Source organism: Excalfactoria chinensis, chromosome 8, assembly GCF_039878825.1.
Source record: "Excalfactoria chinensis isolate bCotChi1 chromosome 8, bCotChi1.hap2, whole genome shotgun sequence".
Taxonomy (NCBI): Eukaryota; Metazoa; Chordata; class Aves; order Galliformes; family Phasianidae; genus Excalfactoria; species Excalfactoria chinensis.
In genome coordinates, this window is record NC_092832.1 from 18,501,475 (window position 1) to 18,523,509 (window position 22,035).

The window sequence follows — 22,035 nt, forward strand, 5'->3', positions numbered from 1 at the left end:
GAATTATGCTTGCAGTAAACTAACCTGAAAAAAGTTATAATCCTTCTTTGGAAACCATCTCAGCGACTGAGTGCTGTGCTGAGCTGAGATAACAGGTAAACATCCTTTTGGCTGTTCTGAACCATGCTTGAACAGTAGAAAATGCACGAGGAAAACCAGCAAGGGAGTGGGATCTGCAGCCCCAGCAGTGAGGTATGAGGGCCAGCCCAGGGGCCACTCAGACCTCCATCAATGCTACGAATGGCTGTGTCTGGGTTTTGGCAGGGGCAGGGTATGCTGTAGCGAAGCCTACCAACCTAAACTCTGCAGCAAGGCCCTCGGATGCTGCAGCTCTTCAGTCTGAATGGTGTGTGTGTGTGTGTTTTCATTGAGTTCAGTAAGGAAATGATCGACAGTGCAGAAGTCTGTAAGTCACTCTTTTGATGCAATTATATTTATATAAATGACTTTCTCTCTCTCTAACTTTCTTTTTTTGGTGAATGGGCCGAGTCTAAATGGCTCTTGTCAAATTGCATTGACTTGGGACAGTTTGTATCTCCCTGTTACTCTGTCCATCTCCTCTAGGCAACATGCATCTCAGACAGCTTTAACCCTGCTTGGCAGCCTTTAATCTACAGCTATGGCATAGCCTGCCCTGAAATATGTTGAGCTGGAAGAAATCTTAGAAGTGCATTTGAAATTGAGTCTGTGGTTGTTGTGTGACTGTGTCCTATGCACAGTGGGACTTAGCCTGGCTGTGCTGCTGTGTGACTGCTGGTTGGGTGGATGGACACAGAAGCACTGCAGAGTCACAGTGATGCAAGCACCGGGGCTGTCTGCTAATGTTTAGGGTGAGGAGGAAGATGGGGGAAGAGAGCAGCTATAAAGTAATGTCATAAAAAAGTGTCCCTCTTGTCCTTGCTGTGAAATGCTTGTGGGCATTCTGGCTGAATGCAGTGAGCAAAGAACAGCCTGTGGTGAAATACCCATAGCAATGGCCCATTGCTCTCCTTGCTTCCTGTCACCTCTTTAACTAGGGTGAAAGAGAGGACCTGACACATGTAAAAACAGGTCAGCCTGCCCTGGCTGTGACACTGCCTAGGAGAAGGCATCTTCTGAAATGGTGCTGTTACATCAGTAACTTCACAGGCAGTGTGAGCTCATCTGCTCTCTGATGTCAGACACGTAAAACCTCAGTATACTTAGTTCTGCAGGAAGAGATGGTTATAAAAGTCAGTGCATTAGGAGAGCATTGTGTCCAGGAAGGTTTTTTGCGAGGGTCGTAGGGTTGTACCATGCTCATGAAGTGCCCAATAGCCCTAGCAGTGCTGGTTCTGCTCCCTGTTGCCCTCACTGTTCTTAGGCTGTGTGAGCAGAGATGAAAGGATTTGCAGTCTGACGCTTTCCCTGCAAGTTAATAAAGTTAAGGGACTGTTTTGATTCTCTCTGCTCCCCATTATCAGCAGTTGATCACAGAGTGGCTCGGAAGACTTTGTACAGCTCAGGATTCAAAGCCACTTGAATAAACTTGGGGTTTAATAAACAAAAGACTGATGAGATGCTTTGCTGCTTTTCTCTGCGTATCTGCCTAAGGCTTTTAGCTGTCCAGGAAAATGACATACTACATCAAACTAGTTATTGGTGGCAAGTTTTTTTTTCTAATATTTCATTTTAAGAAACTTGCTGCTAAGGTTTTTCCTAGCGTCTGTTACACTCGAGTAGTTTAAGTCCTGTATAAGAAAGCTTTAACAGTCTGTGGAGGTAATAATGAATTTACCAACTCCCTGGAGACAGAAATCTTTGTGTTGATACTAACTGGAAAAGTCTTAAAGGTAACATTAAATAACATTTTAGCACTCTCTGCTGTAATAGGACTTTGACCTTTTCATTGCCCCCCTGAGCCTGGGATGCTAATGGGGGAATTGCACACGAGACATGTGGAATGTCTGAGATAATTTACCAGATTCTGCAGGTCCTTTCTTGTGGACGAAAATACCTTAAACTTGGACTTCTTCAACTAGTAGAGGAGCTCAAATTACAGCACTTACACCCAGTGTACGACTTAACTCTCAGCTTGCTAACATTGTTGAGATTGACTGCCCTGAAAGCTTTGGAGGATATGGGAATGTGCGTTTACAAACTCAGAGGGGTTAAGAAGGCTTGTAGTTAATCCAAAATACAAAAATGCTGCAGCAGCAGAATTGCTTCAAGCTCTTTTAAAAGTCCTTTCAAGTTAAGATGACATTGCTTTTGGTTTAATATAATGAATTCAGCAAAGCAAGAAGGCACTAGCTGTTCTCCTTGTTCCCACTCTCCGGTGAGGAAAGAGGGGCTTATAGGATTCTCATTCGGATGAAGTAAGTTTGGCTTCCGTGTACGGGATAAATCCAAGCAGAATGCTTTCAAAAACAAAGAGCCAAGTGGATACAGTTTTCTACCTCCAGTAACTTGCTGGAAACTTTCTTGTACAGCTGATGGAAAAGGGTTCAAGGACGGTGGGGTTTCCCGGGGCAGTTGAATTGTTTAATTCCTGGTTCATTTGGCTGTCTGCCGGGTGGTTGGGTTGGTGTGCATGGCAGTGGCTGCCTGTGTGATTTGGTTTGTCCTTCCTCATGTGTCTGTGTGCACGTGGAACTGAGAGCAGGCAGGCAGAAGCATGGGGCGGTATTTGGGGGTTTGTGGTGAGTTCCAGGAGCTGCTGGGTTCCTGCAGCTGTGCTGTGTGATCTGATGGTGTGGTTTGCTGCCTTTACTGGTGGAGAGGTATGACAGGTCCTGGCTGCCCATTTCAGCCCTTGTGGTTTTCTGCTACCTTTGCTCTGGAAGGGTTTCCTTTTTCCAGAGATGACCAGCTCCGTTCAGCTTTTTTAGAATTTACTTTTCATTTGTGGAAGTTCTTTCAGACAGCACAGAATCAGTCCCTCGGGAGACACAGCAGGTGGAAGACACTTCCATCTGGACAGAGCAGGGTGGCTTCACTGCTGGGTGCTCTGAAGCCGTTCCTGATTGAAATGAACTGGTTCCTATGCAAGAGGGATATCCATAGCTCCAGGCTCAGCTGAAGGACAGCCCAGAACATATCTGCACTGAGCTCTGCTGAGACCCCAAATACCGAGCTCTGTACCACTGAGGCTCTGCTTGTGCAGGGCTGCAATGCCTCAAGCTGCCCTTGGTGCAGTGCAGAGGTCAGTTTGCTAGGAGTCCCTCTCCCCAGGCTTGGTGTGCCTCACAAGGAGTAGCTTGTTAGCTTCCTTAATGTTCTCCTTAAAAGGGCTGTAAACAAATTGACCCTCATAAAGCACCAGCATGGATAAAGCCTGTGTTGTCTATTGCTAACATCTCCCTGAGTTGGATTGCTGCTTCAGCCCTGACAGTACCCTGGGTAGTTTGTTCTTCCATTTACAAGGCTGATACTTTTCTGAATGTCTTTAATGCTAGTTCAAAATATGGCTGTGTGTGGTGAGTGCCTGCTCTGCCACCTGCTGCAGCAGGAAACAGCCCCTGTTCTCCCAGTGCTGTTTTCTGGGGACCTGGAAATTTGGTTCTGCTAAAAGACGGGGAACATGTAGTAAAGGGAAAAACAGAAGGCAGATGTGTGAGTCTGTCACAAAGCCCTTTTCAGGAGCCTTCTCTTTGCTCTGAGAAAATCACCTTGTGTGCTGTGTGTGATTTAGGTTTAATATTTTTTCCCCTCACATTTTGACTCAAGAACTTCACTTTTGAAATAATATAATACAGGATTAGAATTTAAGCCTCATCTGTCACCAAAGAGCAAATGCTCTGTGCTTTGGACCTTTGCTAATTGATCCATAAAATGCTGTTGATGGGATATCTTCCTTAAATAGTGACTTTTAAAACCTTCCCTAGATGCTAACCAGGCAGAGGGACTTAATTTAGTAGCCAGGGCGTGAAGGAGCTGACATCTTCTAAGAAATTTCTGGGACGGCATCCAAGTCAGTGGGACATGTCCTGGAATTTCTGGCCTGAGATTGGTGGCTGTCTTCAATTCAGCCTTCCTCCGAAGTGTGGAGTAGATTCAAAATATCCTCTATGCCAAGATGAACTCATTTCTTCAAGCGGTAAGTGTTGCTGGCTTCTGCATTGAGGGAGTGACTCCTTCATTCCCGTCTTCAACCCACCCCATTTTTGAATCTTTGCTTCTTGGTGGGTGATGGTATTTGGTCACATTTGGGCTGCTGTTACCTTCCCCAGCAGCACTGTAATGTTGGCATGCCTCATTTCCAATGAGGCTCCTGCAGTACTGCAGGCCCTGTACTTGGTGGGTGATGCTATCTATAGTTTCCAGAATGGAATGCTCTGATGCAGAGGGAGGGGAATGAGTGCATCCCAAAGGCACAGTAGCAGCTCTTTTTGCAGGACCGTCCTGACCTTGTTTATTTTGGACTTAAGCACCATAAAATAGCTTATTAATTGCTGCTCATTTAGAATTATAATTAGGTGGTACCAGATGAATTCTGTAATATTACAATTTAAATGTTACAAAAAATTGTGGGTTTTAATACTTTATAAATTGGTTAAAATTTAATTTAAAGTACACTGATTGCAAGCTCTTTGTGTATCTCCATAATTATTAAAACCACAAGGATAAAAGTAAAGAGCTCTCAAGAAGAGTGTGCCTTGCATTGCGTTGCTGGGAGGGTTTGAGTGATGCAGCATCCCTGTCTATAATGAAGGTCAACAGCGAAGGCCCTGAGCTCCAGCTCCAGTTTTGTTCAGTAGAAAGGGAAATACAGGGATCTGCTCACTGGGGTGCTATGATGGGAAAAGGGCATTGGAAAGAGTGAGGTGCATCTGGGCTTGCTTACTGGCCCTTGCACTGAGAAAAGCTCTTAAGCAAATGGGCAGCTAATCATAGAATCCTTAGAGTTAGAAGAGACCTTTAAAGGACATCCACTCCAGCTTCCCTGAAATGAATAGTGACGTGCACAGCTAGGTCAGGTTTCCCAATGTCTCATTCAGCCTTGCCCTGAAAATCTCCAGGGATGGGGTATCCACCACATCTCTGAGCAACCTGTTCCACTGCCTCACTACCCTCACTATAAAAGGCTTTCCTGTTGTATTCAAACTAAACCTACCCTCTTTGAGCTTGGAGCCATTTCCCCTAAGGTTCTGTCATCACAGACCCCACTAAAGAGTCTGTCCCCTTCTTTTCTGTAGCTCCCTTTTAGATACTGAAAGGCTGTTATCATGTCAACACCTCGCAGCCTTCTCTTCTCCAGGCTGAACAGCCCCAGTTCTCTCAGCCTGTCCTCATAGAAGAGTTGTTCCATTATGTGGGCCATTTCTGTGGCCCTTCTCTGGACATGCTCCAGCAGGTCCATGTCTCTCCTGAACTCCACGTCTGGAGTTCAGTACTCCAGGTGAGGCCACACCAGTGCTGGGTAGAGAATCACCTCCCTTGCCCTGCTGGCTGTGCATCCTTTGCAACCCAGGATGTGGTTGGCTTGGTGGGCTGTGAAGGCACATTGCTGGCTCATGTTCAGCTTCCCATCCACCAGTATCCCCAGGTCTTTTTTTGGCAGGGCTGCACTCAATCCTTTCACCCCCAGCTTGTGTTAGTATTGAAGATTGCCTTAACCCAGGTGCAAGGTTTGCATTTGGATTTGTTGAACATCATGTACTTCACCTGGGCCCACTGCTCGAGCCTGTCTAGGATCTCTCTGGAGGGCATCTTGTATCTCTGGTGTGTTGACTACACCCACAGCTTGGTGTCATCAGCAAACTTGCTGAGGGTGCACTGTCAGTGTCACTGATGAAGATAGTAAATACCGGTCCCAGCACTAAACCTTGCGGGACACCACGTGTCACTGATCTCCATCTAGATACTGAGACACTGGTCTCCTCTCTGTGGACTCGATCCTGCAGCCAATTCTTTGTCTATGAATGTCTTGGGACTTACAATTTACAGTGTAACAGATTTTCTTATTACTAGATTGCCGCTACCATGGTTAACAGAATGCTGAGTACTGTACGAGTGCAAGCATAGTTTGCCAAGTTCAAGTTGATGAACTTGAGCAGGTGAACATCTAGAAGGAATGTTATCAAAATTCCTTTGGGGCACTGGTCTGCAGGTAAGAAAAAGCTTGGACATCTGGTGACACTTCATATCCTAAAGTAAATGCCTGAAACTTGGAGCACACTCGTTGTATGTTGCTGAGGGCCTTGGAGCGCTTGTTTATTGGCAACCAAGGAGTTGTTCTGGCTGCTGTTGGTGTGCTGTGTTTGGATGTGGTGAGCAGGGTGCTGCGTCTCATTCTGACTGCCTAACAGCCATGTGTGAACCAAGGGCTGTCTCCTTGCCATGGAATCGTACTTAACCAGGTCTCACTTAACCTTTCCTTTGCTTTTCATTGAGCTGGGTAATGTCTTTCCCCTTGAAGAGCTGTTCTGCTTTTTCTGCCGAAAGCTTTTGCCTTTGGGATTTTACATTCTGGCAACTAACAAAATTAAAATAGCTTTCCTCCTAAGTACTGTAAATTGTACATTGAATCAGATTTCATTGGCTCCAAGTATGCTCTTCGGCACGCTAATGTGTGAATGGATTAAAAAACAACTGGTGGTGATTTTCTTTCCTTAGATTTTACTGAATGTTATTCCAAGTAGCTGCACTTTAGATAGACCCGCTCACTTCTACTGAAGGGCACGTATGGATGATGACCTGGAAGGAGAGGGGATAATTTCAATAGCAAAGCTGTGAGGTTCCTGGATGTGACATATGGGTTGTCTTATTTTCTAAAGGTCTTTCTGTCTGCTATTGGCAGAAGACTCCATCGCAAAAGGGCAGGTTTTCTGTGAGGTACGTCGCTTTTTTTGCAGGTGGATCTTTTATTAGAATTCAGCTTAATCTTGACTCTGACTATTTGCATGATACCATTCCGCTGGTAAGGAGAACATATATAAAATATATACACACATATATATATTTTAAAGCTACCTTCTCAAAGAAGCAGGGGTGATTTTGTTTGTTTTCTTTTCAATAACAATGTTATGGTTGAACCAAAAATAATGCAGGATGGCTAAATAAAAAGTCCACATGCATTTATATCAGATAATGGGGTGTGTGGGGTCCATAGGAGGGAGCAGCAAGAAGTGTGCATAGGTGGCCGTGTGCCCTGCTTACCTGACAGGTAATGCTGTTTACTTTGCTGCATGGTTGGGATTTCTTTGAGGCTGGGAGAGGCAATTGCACAGGCTCATTAAAATGTACAGAATATTTTTAGCCTCCCACCTTTTCTCATCTCTTCAGTCTGCTGGAGATGAGGTTGTGCATCACTGATAAGGTGCAGGCCCTGTGAATCTGCAGCACCTGGTGCATCACTACCTGCAGCCGCATGCACTCTGCAGGGTGTGCTCCATGCCTGTGGGCTCACAGCAGTATGTGCAGAAATGGGAGCAGGGAAATATTTTAACTTGCTTGACTGTGCAGAGTCCTGGCATTTGCTGTGTGGTGTGAAAGCCTGGTCTGTCCTGGGATGCTGCTAGGAGATTGGCTTTATACTGTCAGTGTGGGATTTCTTAATTTACAGACCTTTTGTTTCTTCATCTTACATAAGCATTATATTATGCCCAGGCATGTTTATTTGCATGCCTTTAATGTGTCTTTGACACTGTATAGTGGGAGGACTGCTCTGAAGGTAATGCCTCCTATTTCATTTTGTGGGCTATGATGTTAGAGGGGGGTCCATGGAGAGGTGACATGTCAATTCTTCACTGAAGGAAAAGTTCAAGATTTGGCCCTCAGTGGGAAGAGTGATGCACACTGTCCTTTGGGATTGGAAAGGGAACCCAGACAAGCCACTGACTGACTTCTACATCACAATACTGACTGAGCTGAAGGCTTGAACATACAGCATCAAGCCATAGTGGAAGACAGCCTTTCTCTTGCAACACTACAAGGCAAGGTTCCATGCCAGTTAGAATTCTGTAGAGCATGCTGCCAGCTTTGGCTGGACTGTCCTCCCACATCTACTCTGTAGTTGGTATTGGGCACCTTCTGTCATCTGTCTGTTTGGGTCAATGAAAAATGGACTGCGTGAGCAACATTTTCCCAGCAACAAAGCTGTTAAACAGCTGTGAAAAGCTGGGTCACCTCTTCTGGTGCAGATTTCTGTGAGCATTGCATGCAGGCTCATTGCTAATAGAAATGCACAGCTAATGGTGGCCACTATGTTAAAAAATAGCGTTTTGAAATTGAGAATTTGCTCTATCAAGTAGTATAATAGTGCTGTTTGCCTCTGTAGTTTCCATGGAAATAAATAGGAGGCATTACTTCTGGAGCGATCTCTGTGTGTGCTACCTCAGAGGGTGTTTTTATTCTCACACAGAAAAGTGAGGGAGCCTGAGTAGGGAGGGAAAAAAGAGTAATCATAAATTTAGCATCTTATTGTAATAAGCTTGATTGCGTCTCTGTTTCTTTATAGGTTACAGGAACAGCTTTCATTTTTCATACAGAATGCAATTGCATGAGACTGGTGCTTTCTTAGTTGCTGCTTATTAGTTGCAGAGGGAATTTCTGGGTGCTGTCTTCCATGGTAACAGCCAAATGCCTCCCGAGCCAGAGGACTGCAGGATGCTGGGGGCGTTCTGCACAGAGAGAATTCAGTTTAATAAATCTAATAAGCCCATTTACCCTACTGGGCTACGTTAACTACCTGCGTATAAACTGAGCACACAGAATGTTTGGGCAAAGGTTAGAGAAGCAGTTTCTTGGAAAGGCTAGCTCTGGAGCACACCAAAGCAGCAGCTATTCTTATTCTAGCCCTCAGTAATACACACAATAATGGGGTTCAAGCAGTATCTGTGGTTGAGGCAGTAATAGCAACTAAGATATAATTAACTTCAAAACCCTTTAGGAGAGAGAATAATTCCAAAATGTAGCACTGAAAATGTTCATAGTTTCACAAGATGAGAATTACAGACAGTTTAATTGGATACGTAAACCCTCTGGTATGGCATAAGATGTCTGCTGTGGTGGTGGTAGGGAGAACCCTGCCCTGTGGCAGCCTGCTGCTGTGCCTCCTCCTGTGCTTTGGAGCTGCAGGATGTGGGTCTGGTTGGGCTCTGGCTGGGGCTTGGGTCCAATCTAATGCAGTGATGCCACCAGCTGTTCTAGTGGCAGCCATATCTAGCAAGGATGGCTGCTGAGATGTGTTGGAGAGCCTGATGGACCCGTGGAGAAGGGTTATCATCTGCATTAGCAGAATCAGAGCAGTAAGTCCTTTCTATGCTGCCACAAATGGTGGTGGCTGAGAGGTGGTGGATGGAGGCTTTGCTGTGCATGCTTCCCATAGCCTGGCTTCAGATAGCTCCAGACTCATGCAGGAGCTCAGGGATAACATTTGTCAAGCTGCTGGTAGCCAAATCAGTGAAGTTAAAAGTTGCTCATGGAATCCCCATGCACATCTTCATGAGTGACCATGACCACAGTGCAGGTAGCACATAGAGTGCTGTCAGTGGCTTGGAGATCAAAATATCAGAATGACTGAGCTTCAGAATGGAGGACTTGAAGAAGTGAGCAAGTTACTCAAAGAACCCCTAAATTAAAGTGTTAAGAGCAGAAAACAAGTGGCAACAGTTCATTGATGTGGTTTGAAACCGTAATGGAACATGAGAAAGCAAAGTTGGAAAATGAAGTTAGCAAGGCTGGGAAAAGTTGGCGTTAGCTCGATGGCAGGTTTGAAGAGCTGCTCGAGCAGGAGGGCTTCAAAATGTGGAAATCCAGCTCCTATGTACTATTAGTAGAGAGTAGAAAGCATAATAAGCATGAAAGAGCTGAAGGATCTAAGGTGGACTTTGAAGAACTAACATCTATAAGTAGAAGATAAATAATTTAAGTAAATCAGCAGCCATTGTCTTGTGTGAAAAGTGGGCTTACCAGATGATGGAAGGTTAAAGGTGGCAATTAAGGAAGAAAAGGTACTGCTTAAAAGGGAAATGACTTTTCTGCATCAATTTTTAACTGCTAAAAATGTAATGGAGGACTTAGCTCTAGTACCATGCCCGGCCTTTCTAAATATAAAAGATAAGCAAATTTCAGAAATTGAGGTCTTGGCAAAAGCAGCTTTGGAATAAGCTATTAATCTGAAAGTATTAACTGTGCAGACCCTGGTAGTATGTTACATTATATAAAACATAGTTGAACTTACAGCAAAAGTAAGGGATTTTTTGTTGAAAAGAGGCACTTTTTCAGATGAAAGTTCTTTTTGTACCTTTTACTGTGGTTGAAGCAAAAATAGAGAAAATAACAAAACGCTTGAAAGATCATGTTCTTGTAGGGGCTGCCTTTCATGGATTCTGTGAAGGAAAACCATCCTAGTAGTTGCTTGAAATGTAAATGCTTGCGATGCAGAGAGCAGGCTAGTTTGCTCATTACCCAGAAGAACCCTGGAAAACTTAGTTTGGTCTGAAGCCAGCATGCACCGTACGAATGCTTGAAGGACAGATTACCCCTCATCTGATTCATCATTCGTGTTCTTGCCATTTGGGTTGGAGTCGTGTTGGTGCTTGCAGGATCTGTCTGATCAGCTTTGCCTGTTTCTGTCAGTCTGAGATGTGGAACTGATGGGTTCAGCATTGCTGAAGCCAGATGCAGGAGCGGCATTGCCCCAGCTGTACAGTAAATAGCAGTCAGCTTGCAGTGCCTCCTAAGCAGCAGGCCTGGGAGGACAGTGTTCCTCTGCTCTCCCTCCCTGTTGTAGTTCAAAACCTTCTGCTGTGCATCGTGGGTGTGTGAAACTTGATGCTAAGGAGTTGGGATTTAGAGGAGAGGGCTCAGTACCTTGTGATTTTAATCATTTCATTGTGCTGAATGCAAGCCTATAATTACATGGCCATTTGTATTAAGAATATATTGTGTTTGTAGTCATTGGTGGAAAAAGTGCAGGGATTCTGTCTTTGTGGGAGTGGCTGATATAGAAGCACGTTCCTCCCCATGTGGAATTGCCAGTAGTGAAGGAGTAGCTGAATTTATTTGTAATTTCTGCAAGATTTCATGCTGCCGTGAATGTTCTGTGCACCTGGTTGTGCGATTGTGTCTGTTCCATAAACACAGTCAGAGCTCTGTTGAAAGGGTGATATGCGTGCAACAGTTAGCTTCTTTTAAGGAGACTTTACAGCAGGCATTAAGAACCTATACGCACAGATAGGGTGATCTACAGCGATCTGTACTTAGCGCTCAGCGTGAATGATGGCTGGGCTCGCGAGACTCAAGGCTGATCTATCTTTTAAGTGGACGTTTTGACTTATCGCTGTGGTTATTTAACAGGGCCCTTCATAATCCTTGTTTCACTTGAAGAAATCCTCCTTTTTATCTAGGATTGTCTGCAGGCAGCAACGCCTTTAGAAAGGAGTATCTTTGGAAGCAGATGTGTCTAGGAGCTGGGTGTGCATCCTCAGCCTATGTATTCCTGCTGCTCTCGTTGTGGGTCAGCATTTGGGCTCAGGGTCACAGAGGTCTGCGGCCAGGCCAACAAGCAGCTCAAGGCTTCACACTGTCTCTAATACCTTACCAAAACAGGGGAGGAAAATTTCTTTCAGGTATCACTGTTTGTTCATTGCTGGTGGGTATATCCCCACACCCCAACACCACACTGAGCTGTCAGCATTAAGGATATTTTTTTCTGACATTCTGGAACTTATTTATTTATTTATTTATTTATTTATTCTGCCCCATTTTTTATTACCATCCAAACAGACGATGAAAGATTTTCCTGCTGGGGTTTGTTCTCTCTTCTGTCTTCTGCTGTGTAGGGTTTACAGAGAATATTCAGTGCAGTTTTTTTTGCTCTGTCTCATCCCATTACTCACAGTTGTATGCTTGTGGCTAATTACACTCCTCCACTCCTTTCTTGGTGTTTGTATCCTTCATGTACTTACAGATGGTTATCAAATCCCCATCTTGCTTAGCCAGTCTGTCTAGCGCTTGTGACTTGACAGAGATTTTTATCCTTCCTGGTTCTCAAATTGCTTTGCTCATCCCTTCTCTCCAGATGGTTGAGAGTTTTGGATCTCATGTTCCAGCCCTGCTCACACCTGGGTCCTGGGGGTGTGATACCTTTGCTGGTGTGGCAGTTGCTTTAACTTCTGGCCACTTTACTGCAAGTTCATATGAAGTTCTTCCCCAGATCTGTGTTAGTATTACAGTCTTCCCTGTACCTCTCCAATGAATTTCTCTAATACCTTCCCTGCATGTGGGAGCTTGAAGTGAATGAGACTCATTTTGTCTATTTTGGCCATATTACCATACTCCCCAGGCCTCTTTATATTGTATTTCTTGCAGAAAAACACAAAGAAATCTATGCTAAAGGAATACTAATGCAGTGAAGTGAAACATTCAGAAGTCATTAACTCTCATGTAACCGTGCTTCTACAACTTCTAATGTGTGCAATGTGATGCCCTTGTATTATACAATGCCTCATGGTTTTCATCTTCCTCCTTCAGAGCACAGCTGAGAAGTTGTATACAGAATGGAGCAGTTGAGCTGTAGCCAATGATTGTTCTCATTTTTAATGCTGTAAATATTTGCCTTGTAGCTGTGTGCAGCACGTGGCCCCTCCTTGTGTGGTCAGTTCCTGATTAGCATCGGTTGCGTGACCCTGGAATACTGCCCCGATCAGGTCCCTCGAGTCACACACAGATCACCTGCCTTTCAGGGTATTTGTGTAAAAGGCAAAGCTGCACCTACGTGTTCTGGGAGTCAGTGGGCTTTCTTTTTTTAATTTGTACATGTGGTATAGTTGGCAGAAAGGTTTAGCCTCTTTTTCTCAACCGGCTGAGTGGCATCCACATTACGTCTTCTGAAATTCCATCCTTGGTCTAGAGAAGGTGCAAGAAGTTTCCACCTTGAAAACCAAATGGGATTGTTTCAGGCTTCTTAATGAAAAGATACTGTTCTGTCTCCAGGTCAGACAAGGATACTGTTTATGCACTGGCATTTCCTTCCTAGAGAATCTCTTACTGTGTCTCCAGCAAATATAGTTTCAGTAGTTGTACTGAAAACCGGACCTGGCAGATCTATGGATATACTGCAGGGATTCCTGCAGAGAACAGTTTTTGTGCTGACTTCTTAGATACGTAAAGTTGCAAGTAGCTTCAACATACGAAGCTACTTCAGTGCATTGTTTTTGTTGCTCTTTTTGGAATGGGCCTGCTTATTTTGGGGATGCTTTTCTTCCCCACACTGTTCATGGCTAGTGACCCACACCACACTTTGCTTCAGTTCAGTTTATTTTCCAAAAGAGTTCATAGAGGATATGAGCTGTTCAGCACTGCTTTGCAATTCTTCTTGACTCTTTAAAGTTGACTGCTTTTTCTAATCTCTTTGCAGTTTCCTATGGGACGTGCTCATTGCCAGCATTTCCGAGTACCATATGAGCCATTGGTATTCTTGGCTCTGTTTTAAATGAGTCCAGCTTTTTCTGCTTGTCTGAAAGAATCAAACTGTGCAGGTTTCAAAAATGTTCTCGAGACCTCCTCTTTTCCATCCACCTGCCCTAGGGCAAAATCAGCTATATTTAAATTGAGTTGGCTATTTCTTTTTGTTGCGCTTTCCAGCTTTCTACTTCTCTGCCAAACTAGCGCTTGGTAGTTCTAACATTGAGTTTGGAGCAGAGAGTGGAGTTTAGCTTGCTAAACTCAGAGAGGATTTTACAAAGCCATCTGGAATGTTTAGCTACAGCCTCCTTTTGCCTTACATGGTGTTGAGTTTATAATACTGCCAGGACCAGATGCAGAAGTAGCAGTGAGAATGTATATCTATGTTTGAGAGATCTTTTTCTACAGTGCCCGTGCGCCCAGTTGCAGTTTCAGTTGTAGGATGCTGGAAGCAATGAGGATAAAGGGGGCCTTCAGAAGGAGGGGCTGGGGGTCATCTGGGGCACAGGAGGTAGCTCCAGGTGCAGCTTGAGGAGGCATGGTGTTGCCAAGGCAAGGAGACAGTAAGTGTCAAAGAGCATTGGCTGATTGCTTGCTGTTGGACTTCGTTCTACCAAAGCAGCACGTATTCTGCAACATCTGTTTAGCTGATTACCAGTGCCTACCAACATTACTTGGTTTCATAGCTTTATTTCTTATATATTTTCCTTATAATGCCTTTCTGCCTTAAACAAAAGAAGCCCGTAGCTTTAGTTCAAGGTTACTGTTCAAAATTATCAGCGTAGTGTTGGCTTTTGAAGGGTGAATTGGGCTTCAGCTCACACCCTGTCACCTTGCTTTGAATACTGGGCTGTCCTCCAGGGAGAGAGCACCTCACTCCTCAAAGTAAGAGAGCTGAACCCCTTGAAGAAACTTTTCTCATATTTTCAATTTCAAAAGAGAATGACAGCGGCTCAGATTTATAAAATTTTAAAACATTCCAATTTTAAGGGCTTTAAATATTGTATGTAGACATGTTTCTCATAGATAGCAACTCTGGAGAGAGGAAGTAGAGAAGATTATTCCTGTTAAAAAGCAAAGGTGCTGCATTAACTTTGGAGGCATAGACAGCAGTCTTGCATAGGGCAGCCTGGCTTATTTTACCAGATGGTAAATTATTATAAAGCACTAAACAGTTTCAAAAAGATCAGATCTATAAAGCATCTGGTAGAGTAACCGGCAATTCATCAGTTTTGCATGATGCACATTGCATGTATCTCATGGGCTTCAGAGGAAAGTTATAAATCCATCAAGCTTGAGATGGGAGCGAACTCGATCTTATTTGCTGAAAGAAGACAGAAATCAAGAGACCTATTCTTTAGCTGAGGTTTTTGTGTTCCTGAGAGTTATTCCTGAATGAGGGCAGTGGCGGTGCCATTCACATGACTTCTGAGTAATCTGCGCTCAAGATACACCATTAGATTGGGCGCTTTTGTTGTTAATGGAAGTGAATGAAAGAGAAAAAGCTCTCAGAAAGCTATTCTTCCCCAGTCTGGTCTGATACATACTGAAGATGTTTTCAGCACCACCTGTAAAATGTTCTCTGTCCTAATCTGAAAGAGTTTGATACGCATTGTTTGTTTTGATACAGTAATTTCAGCCCTCTGTTGTTTTTTTTCTCTCCTCAAGAAGAGCAGCAGCCTAATATTCTGGTGCCTTTGAGCCGGATGTAATTCTGCTCAACGTGTCCTTCATTGAGTTTGTGTCTCCAGACTGCACAAATTAGTGCCGCTCGTACAGAATTTAGAGCTGTAATCTTCACTCTTAATCCCGACACTTCTTCCCATTCCCCTGTGAGCCTTATCTGGAGGGCTGGCTGACACTGGGCAGCCCGCCTGGGGGCTGAACGGGATTTCCTGTTGGAAATAGAGCTGATGTTGTTATAAAGACACAGCTGCCCATCTCCGCTGTGTAAGACATTTCACTGGTGCTCTCAGTAATTCTTTGGCAAGGGAGAGAGAGGAGAATATGGAGGCTGAAGAGCAATGGAGAGCCCAGTGTGGCTGATATGAAGAGCCCCTTTTTCTGTATTCAGAATCTTGCTGCTGAGCTCACTTGGATTTGTTTTTTTGTTTTTTTTCATTGAGATAATAAAAGTGGGATGAGATGATCAGTATTCGCTCTGCATCTAGGTTAGAACTAGGTTATTTTGTAAAGTATTTTCAGATGTCTTGGCTGGAGAAGGCATTGCATAAATAAAGATTTCTTTGTATTGTGTGATATTATAACGTGTGAAAAGATTTACTGTGCAAATACAGTAACAGAATGAAGAAGAATCATGATCTGCTGTTTGTTAGTACGATGCAATGTAAATATTTGTCTAGGTAGATTCTCTTGAGATTTGGTGTGGATTTCCCTGAACGCTGTGGTTGCTGGCATTCTTTGAACGCTGTTTTTGTCAGAAGTAAACGTGTTCATAACATGTAATGCACACCTCCATCAAAAGCTCTGTGGTTCTCCAAAGAAAAAGCCAAAAAAACCTAAGCTGCTGCTCTTTCCAGAAATCCAGCAAAACATAAAAATGTTCTTTTTTTAGCACAGTCAAGCATATTTTTCGAAACCTCTTCCAACACTAAGACGTATGTCGTTCCATGTGCAGGCTGTGCATGCAGATACTTTGCTGGAAGAACACTCATGGAGTCCAAAATCATGATACTTACGTGTGCACCTCCAGATAGCTGACTTTACCAAGGCACTGCTGGTTGCAGTCCTAGAAAGCCTTTGGGCCTGAAGTCATTGTCCCGTTGCCGTGCTGCATGCTGCTGAATCACAGGCTAACCTATGCCAGCGTGAGATTTATTTTGCTATTAGTGCCCTACTGGTAACTTTCTATAGTTCTTGCAGCTTAGCGAAAGAGAGACACATTGACTTATTTTAAATGACTCTCCAGCCTCTGGTGAGATGCCTAGTGCTGAAAGAGTGAGTCACTGTCCCTGCAAGATGTTGTCACATTGAGGGAATGAGGCTTGCTGGCTCCTTTAACATCTGATTTAGCAGGCGAACCTTAGTCTCTTGTCTTTAAAGTAAATAGAGTATGTTCTCATAAAAAGATTAAGGAATGTAGACATACAGAAATACCTGTAGTGTTGTTGTACATTTCTGTATCCAAGCAGATCTTCAGGTTGAGCCAATTACTGAGACTTTTTGCTTTGTTTTGGAGATGGGTTATTTGGTCCTTTTAGATGCCCCCTCCTGTCCTTTTTGGAGAGGATGAAGCTTAGCTCTTTGCTTTAGATAAATGTTCTCTTTAAAGGCATTTCACCATTATTTTCTATTGACATCCTCATTTGCTCTATGAACTGGAAGCTGACTCTGTTCAGCTGCTGTCTCCTCTTCAGACCCAACTGAGGTTCAGGTGCAGTTAGTGCTACAAAAGGATGCCCTTTTCTATACCATTTGTTTACCAGTCCAGCTACGCTGAAGGTAGCTGACCACAAAGCATTATGTGTATGCAACCAAGCATGTCTGTCTTGGGCAGACAAGGAGAGTTATGTGAACTTAAGACACTGTTTCTGGTAATGTGCTTCTTCAGAACTATTTGTTGTACAAACATGGTAAGAACAACTAAACGATGTATTAACAGGCTGTAACAGAGATTGGACCTGAAGGCAGACTTGAAGATGGTGATGCTTTTATAGCTTGTGCCCATTAAAAACAGCTTGCTTGATTGCGGAGTATTAGTGTGATGTTATACTGCTCAGGCAGGAAAGATAGTCAAATTTCACTTGTATTTGTGTTTTAAGCATGTCTTTACAGTTTAGTTTGGCATGTCAGCAGCTAATGTATGCACTGTACTTAAGCATTTTTCTTCCTCCCTTGGCTTGCAGGAGTAAGTCTGTGTCTGTAACGCTGGATGCGCTGACCACTTGCCTCAGACTGAAGAGGACTTGCTCTGCTTTGGAATATGGTGCCTAACTTCTGTGTCTCAGTACTCACTGTGCCAGCGGTCATCCTGTGCTGCTTGATGATGCCTGATCCTGCTAAAGCAGGAGCTGAAAGTAAGTAGCATTCATTTTTTTTTAAAGGCTTGATTGTCCTGCAAGTTTTCTTTTGACAAATACTGAAACTTCTGGGTATGTACTGGCAACACTGAGGACGACGGGATAACCCTCCAAATCTTGTTTTCCAGTGCGTGCAGTGGAGATAAACAGTATGTGTGTGAAGGGGCACAAATAGAACTAAAAAGGTTGGCAGCATTTATTCAAATGCAGGATGAGCTTCTTGTAGTAGCTTCAGTAGTAGCTGCAAGTTAAAAACCTGACAGTTTGATTGCTAACGTGTATAGATGAGTAAAGAAAATTGGGGGCGGAGGAAGAGAGATTTATTGGGGTTGAAGCAATCCCTGTTACTTTATTTTGTTCTCCTAGCAGCTCTTACAGTTTCTGTAGAACTGAAACATCTCTCCTGAGTCAGTGGGTGAAAACTGATGGAAAAACATTCAGGTCTTTACCTTTTGGTGTAGCTGTCCTACACCTGTAGGAGAACTGGAGTCAAGCGTTTCCTGTGGTGGTACTTAAGGTGTTCTCCTCATGTCTGGTACCCGAGGTCCTTAGGAAGTCAGCCTTTGGTAGCTCTCTGCTGGCAGCACAGGGTGGGACAGCCTGCTATGAGCTGCTTCAGTGTTTTGGTTAATATCACATGTACCTGCGTGTTGTTGAGCTCTTCTGTGCACCAACAAATAATAGTTTTGGAGGATTCATTTTTCAGAGCGGCCAAACATTGACATGTTCATTGCAGGCTCTAAGGCAGCTGTGAATACTCAGTGCCTTTGCAAACGCCCAGAGCCTGTGGGATGCTCCAGGTGGAGCAGGGAGGTGATTGTGATGCACCTCCTGAGCTGCCACTGGCAGTCTGCCTCTCACTCTATCTTTAGTTGGTCACCAGGTTTTGTAATTGAGATGTAACTTGGTGAAGGCTGAAGGAGGTCTCCATACCATTAAGAGCCTGGCTGGGTGGAGAAAATGGACTGGAATTCTTCATTGTCCTTGACTAAAGGGGGAGGAGTAAATTTGGAGGAGCTGGAGAGGGGGTTGAAGATTGATGTGAAGAAAGATGAAAATTAACTATTTTTACCATCACTAGAGGTGCTAGAAGAGGTTTATTTAGATTATTTTAAGTCTATGTGTTAAATCCCATTTTAAGTCTGGCACAGAGAAGTATATATTTCATGTTTTGAGGTATGAAAAAAAATTCATTATCGTCATCCTGGTCCCTGCAAAGAATAAAAGCATTCTTCCATCAGCTGTGCACAAGCTGGTGGAGTTTGAGGCATCCTAGGACAGTTCTTGGTCTAAGGGTAATCTGTAGTGGATATGGTTTGCCAGTTATGTGGAATGCTTCCACATGCTTACAGTGAAGAAACTTGGCTCTGTTTCACAGGCCCAGATCCAAATATTGGTGTCTCAGATGTGCAACACTTCTGTCTTGAGAAGCAAACATATCAGTATGTATGCCTTTTTCTCCGGTGCAGACTGACTCTGAATTACTCTATCCTAATCTGCAAGGCAAATCTGGAGGACAGTGACCTTTTAACTGCTACAGCCACTGTAGATTAACTGAGGTCTTTCTGGATGGCAAGTGTTGCTCTGTGTGTTTTGGCAATTGATAGGTTCTCTCGCCCTACTGACTTTTAACATCGATGCCCCCAGTGGCAGGGAGCTGTGCAAAGGGCAGGCGACCGAGGGAAACTTTGCACTTATGCAGTTTCAGGATTAATTTCTTGTTGTTTTGTATACTGCTGTCAGTGGTGGAGCTGGGCAAAATATGGTAGTGGAGATGGCGTTTGGGAGTCCTGGTAGAACTCCCTGGTGGGGAGCATGTATGATGGACCTTACTGCAAAAGGTAGAAAGAAAGGGATGTTGATAAGAAGCACCTCACATGCCCTCTCCTCATTTTTATTGTCCTCTAAGCATCTTGATGGCCCCAGTCAAGGACAGTTCACTTTGATTCCTGATTAAATTTGGCTGTGGTCGGTGTATCACTGTGATTCTTTCTTTTTCCCATTGCAGTGCTGCTGGGATGCAGCAGAAAGATGGCAAGGCTCTGGATCACGGAGAACTCCTCTGTTTCTCCAATTAAAAATAATGCAATAAGGGGAGCACAATTATCTCTGCATTCCTGGAGTCAGTCTGCAGCATTGCTTTGGTACTGGTAGGAAGGGTTGGGGCAGGGGCTGCCTCTGCCAGCAGCTGGGTGCTGCAGAACCTGGGCACCCCTACCTTCCCAGCCTGTGCTTTGTAGCTGTTGTTGTCACAACACATTCAGCCTGGCTGCTCGAGCTTGCTGACAATTAGGCAGCTGGCAGACAGCAAGACGTTAACGCCTGAGATAAAACAGATTGAATATGTATCTCGTAGCGGAATTAGCGGTGGGTGCGCTGCAGTGCTGCTCCTGGAGCTGAGTTCACAGGGGCTGTGAATAACACCAGCACTGAGGAATCAAAGGGGCATCCAGAGGTTAAACACATGGCTCTCTGGGTTTCTCCCTGCAAGTAGGATGGAGTCAGTGCTTTCGGGGCCTCTCCAGTGAGGGGTTTGGAGGAGAAAGGTGAGCAGGAGGGGGGTATGTGTGAGGAACGGTCGATAGGGAAGTGCTAATTTGGCAGAAAGCACTTTCAAATCCTCCCCTGCTTTTACAGACTGCAGTAAGAAATTATTAAATTTTCTCTGTGATCTGAGTGTGTTTCTGTCAGGGTGACCCTAATTCCATTAGAGCGGCTCAGAGCTGATTCAGGATGACTGTTTTACACTTTCTCCCTCAGCTTGCTTGTGTTTTTCATGCACTCTGTGCATCCCTGTCTGTCAGCTTTTGATTGTGCAAGGGAAAAACGGCTTTGCAGATTTCATTTAATGTTCAGTTCAATTGTCAACTAAAAGATGCTCTTTTCAAGCCTTCAGAAATATGTCATTTACTCTAATAAAATAAATAAATAACAAAAACAACAACAAAAATCCCCTCTCAAAACAAAACGCTGAGAAACCAGGGGGAAAAAATCAATACCCTCATCAGTGATGTTTTCTCTTGTTGGTCTGTTTTCTTAAAATTAGTCTTTGTATTTGCTGTCCTGAGCACGGCTTCCATTAGCCAAAGGGAGGGATTAGGTGACCCATCCCCAAAATCACAGAATTTCAAAGGTCTTAAGAAAGAAAAGCTCTTCAAAAGTGACCTTGTAGAAGGAAAGAACCAGGGCAGTGGCTTTGGGCAACTAGGTGTGAAGTGAAAACGTGGTAAACAAACAATTTGCACCTTCTGATTTCTAAAGATGGAGCAAACTTGGCTTTTGTTTGAGGGCTTAAGGGCAGCTTGCAGCAGTGGGCTGCTGCCTGTAGGACACCTTCCCACCTCCTCCTGAACCATGCCCTTCCTAGATGCACGATTCCAGGTGAGCTCTGTTTTGCCAGGGATTTTGCCCTGCAGGCGAAGTGCTGTCCAGAGATTTTAGATAGAAGAGCACTGGAGATTTTGCTGTCATTCACTTCTCTTGTGCCCCAGGTGTGTGCCTACCTGTACTGCTTTGCTCCTGTGACCCAGGTGGGGCTTTGTTCCCCAGTTCAGCTCTGCCTCTTGACTTTGCATCCCAAATGGTGGCTCAGTGGCAGGTGCTTTGGACCTGGGTCTTTGATGTTGTGCTTTGCAGAGCTGGATGGCAGGGTCCCATCTGGAAAGCTGGACCTGAGGTTTTTCCATTGCTGACTTACATCTGTTTCCGCTTCCTCATTTTTGTTTGCATGCCCATCCCCAAACACTGAATGTAGTGATTAGGTGTAATTGGTATGATCAGATCCAGGTATTACAACACAGGTAAATACTAATTTTCTGCAATTCTGCCTTGACTAGCTTGACAAATTCAATCAGTGAAAAGAACATGGAAAAGATTATTTAGGAAAGCCCCTGTAACTGAGGCACCGGGGTTGCATCATTAAGGGGCAGGCTGAAATATTAACCACAGTCATTGTGCAGCTTATCTTTACTGTCCTTACTCATCATATATATATTTCTTAGGCATAAATGATGCCTCACTTTTCTGTAAAATATCTAGGTGCTGCTGGCTTGTAGCTAAGTGTTGCAGATGTAAAAGATAGGAAGGATGCTGTAAAAGCAAATGCTGTGTTGAGAGCAGACAACAGATCTTTCTGCATTTATAGCCATGCCCCTTTTTGTTCCAGCACTTGCAGGACTCGTGTGAATTTGTTTGGATAGCTACCTACAACAGGTCACAGCATTGCAATTTGTCTTTTTTATTTATTCTTAAAGCCACCGTCACTCATCAGTCAACATCAGGTGCTGGGTCAAAGGTCTGCCTTAGCTCCATAGCTCTTATCCAGCAGTGGTCATGACAAAGACCTATGGAGGATGTAAGAACAGCATAAATATTTAGTGATCCCTTCCTGGCGCCATATTCCAGTCCCCAGTGACGAGTGGCTCCTGAACCCAGGGCTGTGATGCAACTTCAGACAGCATCTTGCTTTTGAAGAGCTCTGGGCATGTTGTCACTCATCAGTCATGTTGTGGGGCTGCTGGTTTGCAGGAGGTCTGCGTGTAGGCTCTGTCTTGTGCCTCTGCGCCAGGCTCCTCATGTCACACACCTATCTGCCACCCATGGCATTGAGATGGGGCTGGGTGGC

General features: G+C 44.2%; 1 protein-coding gene across 16 annotated transcripts in view; it reads left to right on the forward strand.

Annotated features, from left to right (window-relative positions):
* PTPRF (protein tyrosine phosphatase receptor type F) overlaps nt 1-22,035 on the forward strand; it is a 342,731-nt gene that overhangs the window by 105,443 nt on the left and 215,253 nt on the right. For all 16 annotated transcript variants that reach the window (XM_072343754.1, XM_072343753.1, XM_072343759.1 and 13 more), the window contains exon 3: nt 17,238-17,408. In XM_072343754.1, the coding sequence (XP_072199855.1) occupies nt 17,315-17,408 (94 nt within the window). In that variant the 5' untranslated portion in view covers nt 17,238-17,314. The remainder of the gene's footprint in view (nt 1-17,237; nt 17,409-22,035) is intronic.